The sequence below is a fragment of the Chlamydotis macqueenii genome, chromosome 9 (assembly GCF_036417535.1).
Source record: "Chlamydotis macqueenii isolate bChlMac1 chromosome 9, bChlMac1.mat, whole genome shotgun sequence".
Taxonomy (NCBI): Eukaryota; Metazoa; Chordata; class Aves; order Otidiformes; family Otididae; genus Chlamydotis; species Chlamydotis macqueenii.
In genome coordinates, this window is record NC_141564.1 from 11228885 (window position 1) to 11240041 (window position 11157).

Sequence of the window (11157 nt, forward strand, 5' to 3'; positions counted from 1 at the left end):
CTTCACAGGGTCCTGCTGAGCTGTTGCTGAGTGGGGGGCTTTTCTGGAGCTGCAGAGAGTCTCGGGGGTTCAGGGCCACCAACCCCCTTTCTCCTCCTCTCCGAGGCCTCTCTGTGCCAGGCTTTGGCACTACAGGGAATTTGGGTGGGGATCCTGCTCGCTGGTGGTGGCTGTGACCGCCTGGTGCAGAGAGCCGTGTGATGCTGGGAGGATGCACTGACCCCACGGCTGGAGGGGACCTGCATGAAGGGCTGTTTGTCCCGTGTCCCAGCAAACGCGCTGGAAAGACCAGTTGGTGCCCATGGCCAGTCCCCGTCTGTGCAGGGGTGATGCAGGAAAGCCATCCCCCATCGCTGCCGCATGACTTTGGGGATGCCTGCCCCTTCACATGTGTTCCGGGGGGCTGTGCCCCCTCTGTGGGTTTGTCAGGGGTGTGGGAGCAGCGAGGCTGGAGGTTTTCTGTCTCCAAGATCTCCCTGGCTGGGTCCTGTGGTGGCAGGGGGGAGTAATGGCTGCAGGGGGCAGACCTCTCCTCTGCACCAGGGCTGCTGGAGAAAGTTGAGGGGCTGGCAGTGGGTCCCTGGCCAGAACGCGTCCATGCGAGCAGCCATGACAAGACGGGGATGGTCACTGGCAGCACTGGGAGTAGCAAAACTGGTCCTGGGCTGTGTGGGTGACAGTGGCTGGCATAGGAGCATCCCAGCAGAGAGCAGGGACTACTTTTCCCCTCGTTTTCTTTGCGGTCACCGCTGCCCCAAGGTGGCTTGTCCCAAGGCAGGGTGTTTTTGAGGGGAATGATGGGGGTCTGGACAGGAGATGTGACCCAGCAGCGCTGCCGGGACAGCTCCTAGGCTTGGTGGAGCGGCAGGCAGTGTACCGGACAGCAGAGCTGAATCATGGGATGGGGGATGCGTGCGAGTGTTGGACCAGGAGACTTTGGCTCAGCCGTGGGGACAGCAGAGCAAGGCCAGGCGGGGACGGTCGGGCGAGGAGGGCTCGGCCCAGCAGAGCTGTGGTGGTTTTTGCTGGGCTGCTGGGAGCTGGGTGGCTGTGGCACTTGTGGGCTCCCAGGGCTGTGCTGTTTTATGTCAGCTCCTGATCCAGCTGATTGGTCCCGGGTGCAGCCGGATCGGATATTCAGCATCTCTAGCATAGCCTGGCAGGGCGGATGTGCTCCTGCTCCTGCCTTCCCCTCGCAGGTCCTGCAGGGCAAAGGACACAGCTCAGTCTAGGGGGATGCTTGGGGCGTGGAGAGAAATGGGGAGATGAGGGACTCAGGTTTTGCAAGAGCCCGCCTCACCTGCATACTCAGAGGGTCTGCGCAACAGGGCAAGCCCCAGATTGGGGCTGCAGGACGATGCGCACGCCGTATCCATCGTGTATCCATCCTGCCAAGTCTGCCCAGGGCCGAGCAGGGGGAGGAGGGGGCGGCTGGCTTCCCATGGGATGCTGAGGGGTGCTCACTGCAGCCCCCTACCCCGCTTCCATCCCGCATGCAGGCGCACATGCTTTGGCCCCAGCCGCCTGCAAGGATGGGCAGCGGGCAGAGCCAGGGCCCGCTTCACCCTCCTCCCTGGCTGCTTGCGCTCCCTGCTTCGCTGCCTTATGCCACGCAGCCTTCATCACCCAGAGCAGCCCTGGCTCCCCACCTTAGCCTCCCCAGTCACCCGGAGCCGCTCAGGAGACTGGGGGAGCCTTACGGCTCCCTCCTCGGCACCCATCCATCCCTGCCTGGGGAGGAGGCGCAGGGGGCAGCGCCCAGGGTCCCCCCTCGCTTCTCTCCGCTGCTGCTGCCCATCCAAGCCCACACTAACCATGTGACTGTTTTGTGTTTTCGCAGGCAGTTTCTTGATTCGGATATGCCTAGGTATTATTTGTTTCCATTGTTTTTTTTTTCCACCCCCTTGTTCCTCTCTCCCTTCTTTCTTTCTCTCCCCTAGCCTCGGCACGCTCACTCCCGCCGGAGGCAGCACTTGGGCATCCAGCCCTTATCCCTCCACACGCCCCATCCCTCCTCCCTCCTGCCCTGGCACCTCTTGCTCACTCTGCCTCTTTTGCTGTTCGTTTGGGCCACGCTCTCGCTGGCTGCCGCTCCCCTTCGCACGCCCGCGTCCCCATCGCCTGATCTGCGTTTTCTTCTTGCTTTTTGACTTCGCTGCTCTCCCATCTCTCTGGCATCTGGCGCCAAGCGTGCCGCCCCCCCATCACCTCCTGCCCCAGCCCCGGCTTGGCCCCGGCACTACTTGGAGTAGCCGCAGGGCTGGTGCGGACCATGAAGGGGGCTTTGGGGTGTCCCCAGCCCTCTCCTGGGCACCTGGTGATGATGGCAGCACCACTGGGTGGTGTGGTGGCACGCTCAGTGCTGCCCACTCCATGCACGGTAGTCCCACAGGTGTAGGTACGGCATCGGGCGGTGTGCGTCTCTATGCAGGTGTGACGGTGGGTGGCACGGACTATTACATCCCTGTGTAACGGGGGAGTGGCTATTTGGGGATGAGAGGTTGTCAGGTGGGACCGTAGGGTGAGCCTGGCGTGCGGCACGTAGGCGAGAGCTGCCAGAAACGAATGCATTGCCAACGCCCCAGACGCAGGGGCGTCCTGCCACAATGCCCCACAGTGGAAGAAGAGAGGGATGCATCTGGGACACAGGGCATGGGGTCTCCCAAGTCCTGGTGGGCTCCGTAGCTTTGTGCCCAGGAGGTTGTCCTGCCTACAGCAGCTAGGAGCTGGAACTGCTCGGAGATGCCCCAGGGCACAGCCGTCCCTCCAGTGGCACCCTGTCCCCATGGGGTGCCCGGATCCAGCCCCCCTCTGCCGGAGCACGTGGGCTCATGCTGGCATTGCCCAAGGGCTCCTGGCACAGTGATGCTCTTCCACTGGACCAGGGGATGGGCCAAGAAACCATCTCCCACTGCAGGGATGGTGGTGGGATGGCTGATCCCTCCTCGACGGGCACCTTCCCGGGCGGCTGCACTGGGCGGGAGCTCCTTGCCCTGGGATGGCAGTGAGGGCAGAGTTACGGGGATGGGGAGCACGCATGTGCTCGCTTCCCAGCTGCCAGTCCGCAAGGGAAGCGGGATCCAGCTAGGCAGGAGCTCCTTCGGCCTGTGGTGCCCATATGGGGCGAGTCCCCTGGAGAGGGGCTCCTATTCCTCACGGCCCCGCTCCTGCACCAGCCCCGTACGGACGATGTTTTCTGACCTTTCGTTTTTCTATGTGTGTACGTGTGTGTGTTTGTCCTTGGGTCGCCTTCCACTTAAAGCATTTCATTCGGAAATGACACTAGGTATTTTGCGTGCACCTGCTCGGTCTGGTCCCTCCTGCTTTTCTCTCTTTCTCCGTTGCCTCCTCCCTTCGCTTTTTGCTCTTTCCCCGGTCCCCTGAGGCTCCTCTTCTCCTCCTCCCTGGGGAGCGCTCTCTTCTCAAGCGACCTGTGTCTGCAAAGCAATCCTCCGCCTTGGCTCTGTCTCACGCGGGGGTGTTTGATGTTTTATACACCTTCTGAAAGCGTCGCTCTCCCTCTTCTTCCAACACAGGGGCAATCACAGCCAAAAGCCTCTCCCTGCTCCCTCCGGCTGCCCTGGCTTTCGTTAAAAGAGCCCCTCAGATGCTGCTGTGGGGACATGCTGAAGCGTCCTTGTTGAGACATCGCTGAGCCACAGCTTCCTGAGGGTGCTCAGGCGGGAGCCAGGGCTGCGGCAGCTCTGGGAGGCTTTGGGGAGAGGGTGTCCCGAACCCCAAGGCTGGCCTGGGAGGGAGTCCAGGAGGGGGGCGGGGGGTGAAACAGGGATCCCTGATGCTCTTGAACCAGAGCCGCCACCCTTGATTGCTTGACCTGAAGAGGCCGGTTGCCGCTCTTGCTCTGCGTGGCTGCGCCGTCCTCACCCCGTAGGCACTGGGAGAGTGGGGCTGGGTGTCCCTCACTCCTTCTCCCAGCCTGGGAGCCATGGAAAACACAGTGAGGGGAGCAAGGCAGCCTGGTGGGAATGGGGATGGATGGGGCTGGCTCTCCTGGGGGAGACAGGCTGGCAGGGGCCAGCCACCAAGTCGTGGTCCCCAGGTCTCGCTGGGGCTCAGGGCTGGCAAACAGGGTCAGCTCTGGAGAAGGCGACTCAGCTGGCAGGGGGGCTGCTCTCCCAGGGGTGGGCTGGCAGCAACCCCCTACTGCTGAGCATCCTCCCTCCCTTCTGGCCATCGTCACCCACACGGCGACAGCCACTCCTGGCAGGGGCCAGGAGGTGCTGCGTGTCCTGGGCTGGGTGGTGGGGACCTGGCCCGGGTGCGCTGGGGGTGGCAGCCCCCAACTTCGAGCATGGGGGTGGGGCATGCACCCTCCTTTGCCTTCCCAGCCTGCTCCGCCTTGCCTGCACCCCAGCTGAGCCTCCACTCCTCCTGCGGTTCCTCTTCCCCAAAACCCCAGTCCGTTGGCCATTTCGAGGGCACCGTGTACCCCTCCTGCCACACCTTGTCCCCCTTTGCCTTGAGCCTGCGTCCTCTGGAGTGGCTGTCCCTGCCGCGTGTGCATGTTCGTGTGTCCTTGCAGGCCTGCCACAGCGCTGCCGGGGGGGACGATGGCATCTCCTTGCTCACTTGCCTGAGGTTCTGGGGGGGTTGTTTTACCGGCTCTGCTATTTTTTTTTTCGTCAGGACTTTCTACCAGTTTGAGGCGGCGTGGGATAGCTCCATGCACAACTCGCTGCTGCTCAACCGTGTCACCCCGTACCGGGAGAAAATCTACATCACCCTTTCCGCCTACATCGAGGCAAGGACCTTTGTCAGGGCCATTATAATGCCAACAAAGTCTGGTATTTCCCCCACCTTTGGGGTGCAGCCAGCACGAACCCCTTCTTAGCCAGCGCCGATGCTAATGGGGTGCAGGATTCAACCTGGTGCTTGGGGGCCCTGCGGGAGTGGAAACCGCTGGGTACCAGGGGTGGGAGGGACCCGCTGGGCTGCCAAGTCGCAGCCCCCCCTGACACCTGCCCCCCTGTCCCACTGCAGATGGAGAACTGCACTCAGCCCGCCGTCATCACCAAAGACTTCTGCATGGTTTTCTACTCCCGGGATGCCAAGCTTCCTGCCTCCCGCTCCATCCGCAACCTTTTCGGCAGTGGCAGCCTGCGGGCTTCCGAGAGGTACCGGGACGCTCCTGCCTATCCGGGGGGGGAGAGCCATCACCTGGGGACTGGAGCCCTCTTGGGCAAAATAATCAGGGCATGAGATGGGGCAGAGCCAGTAACGCCTTGTTTCCCTTTGCTCGCAGCAACCGCGTGACGGGAGTCTACGAGCTCAGCCTCTGCCGCGTGGCCGACGCCGGCAGCCCAGGTGAGCGCCGTGCCTCTGCTTGGGTGTTCACCGCGAGGCCAGGAGGCACGGCATGGCAGTTGGGGTCAGGGCCATGTGTCTGTCCTCCCAGCTGAGCGTCTGTCCCCGCAGGCATGCAGAGACGGCGCCGGCGCGTGCTGGACACCTCCGTGGCCTACGTACGGGGAGAGGAGAACCTGGCTGGCTGGCGGCCCCGCAGCGACAGCCTCATCCTCGACCATCAGTGGGAGCTGGAGAAACTCAGCCTCTTGCAAGAAGTAAGAGTTTGGGCTAGAAATGGGCCGAGACGGTGCAATTCGCAGCTCAGTCCCTTGCCCTGACGATGCCGGTGGGATTCCCCACCCCGGGTGTCTCAGCTCTCCCAGTCGTGGGAGGAGGCAGGAGTGGGGTTGTGCCCCCCATGCTCTCCTGTGCATTGCTGCTAGCCAGGTCCCAGCAGAGCTAAAGCTAATGAGCAGATGGGGTTAACGGGGCCTGGGAAGCACGGTCCCCAAAAGGACGCGGGGCGGGGGGGGCCACCCCTGAGCCCATCTGCCTGTGCCCAGGTGGAAAAGACAAGGCACTACCTGCTCCTGCGTGAGAAGCTGGAGACGACCCAGCGCCTGGGCCTGGAGACCCTGTCCCCCTGCTCCAGCGAGGACTCCGAGTCCAGAAGCACCTCCTGTGTCTCCTCCCCACTCTCTGTCGACGGGGCCCCTGAAAGCCGCACTTCTCCCCCTGAAACCCCCAGCGAGAGGCAGAAGGAGCTGGCCGTGAAGGTACCGTCCTGCAGCATCCCCACCTTGCGAGGATGGAGCTGGGAAGGGGCTCCCATGGGGCAGCAGGGGGTTGTGGCAGGAGAAAGCCCAAGAGGAGCAGGAGGAGGGTGGAGGAAGGTGCTTCCTGCTCCATCGTTGTTCTCCTCTCTCCACAGTGCTTGCGCCTGCTCACGCACACCTTCAACAGGGAGTACAGCCACAGCCACGTCTGCATTAGTGCCAGTGAGAGCAAGGTACTGCCACTGCCCCGGGCTCTGCAGGGCTGGCAGGGGCCGAGAGGGACATGTGGCTGGGGGGGACAGACTGGGCGGGGGCCAGATGGGCACCATGGTGCGAGTGGTACCTGCTCTGGGGTCCCTTCTCCCTCCACTCGCCCTGGTTTTCCCAGAGCTGGTGGCTCTTGGGACTGTGCCAGGAGAGGACCCCACTGGACAGAGGTCTTGCCTCTCCCCATAGGAGCAGGCGCCTGGTCCTTTGCCTGTGCCTGGCTTCGGGCAAAAACTCTACACCTCTGCTCCTCCACAGCTGTCCGAAATGTCTGTGACCCTGATGAGAGACACCTCCATGTCAGCTCTCGGGGTCACCACTCTCACCCCCTCCTCAACCTGCCCATCACTGGTGGAAGGACGCTACAACACCATGGAGGTCAGGTAAGAAGGTGGACAGGAGGTTTGGGTGATGCTCCGGCATCCCCCGAGCAGGGCAGCTGTACCACTGGGACATGGTCCTGGTCGATGGATGTTCCCCAGCCATCACTCTTCCTACACCCCAGCCTCTCCTCCCTTCCTAGACCCCCCCAGGTCTCTTCCAGGGCGGAGAGCCCTGAGCTGGAGCCTGTGGTAGAAGGAGAGCAGAAGAAGTCCCCAGCCCGCCGGCCTGAGGAGGAGAAGGAGCCCCAGCGTTTGCTGGTGCCCGACATCCAGGAGATCCGGGTCAGGTAGGAGCAGCTGGGGCAGCCAGAGAGGCGAGTGCCTTGCGGCTGGGGGTACTGTGCTCTACCATTGCCACCTCCTCGTGATCTGTGTCCCACTCTGACCTCGGTCCTTTCTGCAGCCCCATCGTCTCCAAAAAGGGCTACTTGCACTTCCTGGAGCCCCATACCAATGGGTGGGTGAAGCGCTTCGTGGTGGTCCGGCGCCCATACGTCTACATCTACAACTCGGACAAGGACGCAGTTGAGAGGGCCATACTCAACCTCTCCAAGGCCCAAGTGGAGTACAGTGAGGACCAGCAGGCCATGCTCAAGGTAGGGCACCAGGAGCCGGCCCCGCTCCGCACACCCCCTCAGGCGAGGGACTCATCCTTGGCTCTTCCCCTGGCAGACCCCAAACACGTTTGCGGTGTGCACGGAGCACCGGGGCATCCTGCTGCAGGCGAGCAGTGACAAGGACATGCACGACTGGCTCTACGCCTTCAACCCCCTCCTGGCTGGGTCCATAAGGTACCAGGGGCAGCTGGGGGAAGAGGGGTGCAGGGAAGCTGCTGGTGGGGTGTCCATGGGCAGCCGAGTGTGCTCCTCGCCCTGCTCTCAGTGCTCTCCTTGCTGCAGCCCCCGCCCCGGCCAGGCGTGGGGAGCATCTCCTGTGCAGAGCTGTGCCTGGACAGGCTCTCAGCTGGCAAAACTTATTATTAATCTTGATTTCAGCTTCTCCCCTTAAATGCTTCAATCTAAGGCCAGATCCCAGCTTGTTCAGAGGTGGTGTTGTGCTGAGTTCAAAGGAACATCCATGCCTGGCACAGGGATGTTGGCCCTTCGCTGTTCTTGAGAGCATCTCACAAAGTTCTTGAGAGCATGTCAAGTGGCAGGACTAGGGGCACAGGAGTAAATGCACAGAAATTTGTGCATTAGACATTAATCCCATGTCCCTCCAGCTCTGGCTGGATTCAAGCACCAGCCTGGAGCCAGGACACCAAACCCAGGGGACCACACCTCTCCTTGTACATATCTCTGACTCCTTTTGTCCTTTGTTTTCCAAATCAGATCCAAGCTGTCCAGAAGGAGAACAGCCCAGATGAGAATCTAACCTGAAAAACACCCTCCGCCTCATCCGTCTGCCAACAGGATCAAGATAGCTGATTCTGTCTCAAGACTCGTCATGTTAACGCCTGATCTCTCACACCATCTGCTGCCCCAGCTGTCTGCTCCATGGAAGGATCTGTCTCGATTCACACCTTCATGGGGGAAAATCACTTCCGTTCGTAGCTGCAAAAGCCTGGACCCACCTGGGCAGGATTTCTCGTGCGCGTGCCATCTTCTGCCTGTCCCCCCATGGGTGACCTTCATGTCACACCATCTGTAATGCTCCAGAAAGGTCCCTGTCGGAGGGGAGGGAGCGAGGAGGGCGGTTTTGGCTAAAAGCTGGTCTTTGATCTACAGAAGTGGGAGTGTGGTAAAGCTCGGAGGTGGGAGAGCAGGAGGAATTGCCTCCACACAAAGGGAAAGTGGTAGTTTAGGTCTGGGGATTTCCTAGTTTATTGAAGTTTCTGCAAGAGATGGCAGGGTAAGATCAGGTGTCGGTAGTTTAAGATGATATTTATAAAGTATTTATTTCTATTTACGTCACAAAAAGCCCGTAAGTTGGGTCCTGGCCCCCAGACAATGCCTCCCCCAGGCAGGGGAGAGCCTTGGTGGCGGGCTGGGGTCCCGGAGAGGCCTTTCCTGGGACACCCCTGGCACGTGCTGGGCTGCGGCGGCGGCATTCTCGCCCTGGCTCCCTGCGCTTCCCCAACCCTCTGCGTTTCCCCCCCTGCAGCTTAAACTACTTCTCCCCTGAGCGGTGGCTGGACAGCCCACCATGTCTTCCCAAAGGAGGCAATTCCTACCTGTCCCATCTACCTCTGGAAGGGAGGAGCCTGCCATCTCGGCTGGCCGGGGCACCCATGTCCATGCAGATGGGTCACCTCGCTTCAGAGCTTGGTCCTGCTGGAGGGAAAAGGAGGGCTGTGGGGACGGCTCTGCCTGTCACCTCGTGCAGGGCTGCCCCCAACCAAAAGCACACAGGCCACCTCCGCTATCCTGACCTGGGAACCCGGGGGGCGTGTCCAAAGGGATTCCTCCCCTCTTGGGGCAGGGCACCAAGGCTCCCATCCCTGTGGGGCTTGTGGAGGTTCAGGTGGCTGCTTCCAAAGCCGGATGGGAAAGTTCCACAGGAGCCAGGGCTAGGAATGACCATCCCAATCCACAGGATCCTTGTCGCCCTTTCCCAAAAGGGCTGTCCCATCCCTTCTCCTCCCAGCAGGATGACAGGCTCAAAGCAGGCTGGAGGGGCAGGGGACAGGCTGGCATGGGGGTGCTGGAGTAGGGCTGGAGCTTCTTTTTTCTGTTGTAGCTGGCGTTTTCTCACTCCTCTTCCCCTGCTGCAGAAGCAAGCACCCACCTCCTTCCCACCCTGCTCCATTGGCGCGTTAATCCAGGGGGCTTCCCGTGGCAGAGGTGGCTTTGCCGAAAAGACCTTCTCCTCCAGCCATCACTGCTTCCCACCTCCCTCAGCAGCAGCTTTCCCTCTCCTCTTTCTCCTATCTCTCACCCATGGTGGGTGCTTTCATTTGGGGCTTCCCGAGCGGCCGGCGGCATCCGGCACAGCTCCGGGCGGGAAGGCAAGCATCTTCCTCCGCACATCTCCCGAGCACCCCCCCAGCTTCGCTGTCACGCCTTCACGGCTGGCCTTCCCTCACACAGCACGGCTGCGCCTTGGCTCTGCCGCACCTCCCCGCGCTGTCTGTGGTGGGTGTGTGTGTGTGTGTGTGTACGTGTGTGTGTCAGACGTGGTGCCGTCTTCTCCTCGTTACGCTGGTGTCATGGGGGGCACGGACGGGTAGGGACACGGCAGGCGGGCAGAGGCTTGCAGGGACTCTCTTGTTGCACATCAGGCACCGGTCAGCTTGGGTTCAAGTCGCAGAAAGGGTTTTGGGATCCTTCCTGAGCCCCTGCCGCTTCTGCCTGGCCTCACCGCAGCTCCTTGGGCTTCTCACCCCATCGCTCCGGCCTGAAGCTGTGGCGAGGCTGCTCCTCCCAGCCCCGCTCCCCAGGCAGGTGGCAGCTTGCCTGTCCAGGACAAGCTCCACATCAAACTGGAGTTTTTTCTCCCCTGTGATCCATTTTAGAGACATGGAAGCCAACTCGTGCCCTTTATGGAGGGAGAGGTGCCCGCCCAGGGGCGCAGACGGGCAGAGCTGCAGCCAGGGCGAAGCAGGGGGCTGGGCTGTGACATCCCAGCTCCCGTACCCTGGGCAAAAACTAATTGGTACAGTCCCAAATTTCAACGTAAGGGGCTAGGGGTGGAAGGACTGGATGCTCCAGGGCAGAGGGGAGGCTCTTCCAGGGTAGAGGCAGCTTCTGGCAGAGACAAGACCCGTGTCTGCCAGGGACCAGACATGGGTTCACCAGCCATGGCCGGGCAGCGCTGCCCGTGCCGCAGGCGAGGGAAGGCCATAGGACGGGCGTCCACCAGCCAGAGCCGAAGCATGTCTGAGGCCAGCAAACCTGCAGAGCAGACGGCTCGGCTGGTGGGCCGCCGCGCTCTGGGCCAAGGGAGACGTGGCTGCTCACGGACGCCCGCAGCATCCCTGCGGGATGTCCCCGGCTCGCGGGCTGCCCTTGCCGTCTCACCGGCTCCGCTCTCGCCAGCGCCACGGGCTCCTCTGCTCAGGCCCCTGTCCACCCAGCCCTCTACCACCACAGCCCCTGTGCCCCGGGACGAGGAACGCAAACCCCAGGCTTAGGCACAGCTGTGAGCCCCGTCAGAAGGGAAATTTCACAGGGGAAGGGAGGCGCAGAGGGTGGGGAGCAGCGGCGGGGGCCCGCGGAGGAGAGAGGTCACCCTTCACGCCCTCCGGTTCCTGCCGGCTGCGGCGGCATCCCCGGGCCCTCCCTGCCCTGTGCCCGGGGCTCAGCGCCTCGGGTCCCGGCCGTCCGCGCGCACGTGAGGCTTGTTCGGTTCTGAAATAAATGTGGTATTTAACGCAAACACAGCTCCCGCACCGCGCTCTCCTTCCTGCGGCGGGTGGGCAAGGCGGGCGCCTCCAGGCCGGCAGCATGGAGGCCTGCAGCAGCCCAGGGGCTGTGGGTGAGGGG

The 11157-nt window shown here is 62.2% G+C and overlaps 1 protein-coding gene across 1 annotated transcript in view; it reads left to right on the plus strand.

The window, feature by feature from the left end:
- Positions 1-11054, plus strand: part of KIF1A (kinesin family member 1A) — a 39682-nt gene extending 28628 nt beyond the window's left edge. The window contains exons 38-50 of the mRNA XM_086755084.1: positions 1841-1867; positions 3263-3286; positions 4648-4762; positions 5002-5135; positions 5264-5325; positions 5437-5582; positions 5871-6083; positions 6239-6316; positions 6609-6733; positions 6874-7020; positions 7137-7329; positions 7406-7524; positions 8065-11054. Coding sequence (XP_086611210.1) covers positions 1841-1867; positions 3263-3286; positions 4648-4762; positions 5002-5135; positions 5264-5325; positions 5437-5582; positions 5871-6083; positions 6239-6316; positions 6609-6733; positions 6874-7020; positions 7137-7329; positions 7406-7524; positions 8065-8107 — 1426 coding nt within the window. The 3' untranslated portion in view covers positions 8108-11054. The remainder of the gene's footprint in view (positions 1-1840; positions 1868-3262; positions 3287-4647; positions 4763-5001; positions 5136-5263; positions 5326-5436; positions 5583-5870; positions 6084-6238; positions 6317-6608; positions 6734-6873; positions 7021-7136; positions 7330-7405; positions 7525-8064) is intronic.
- The last annotated feature ends 103 nt before the right edge of the window (positions 11055-11157 follow it).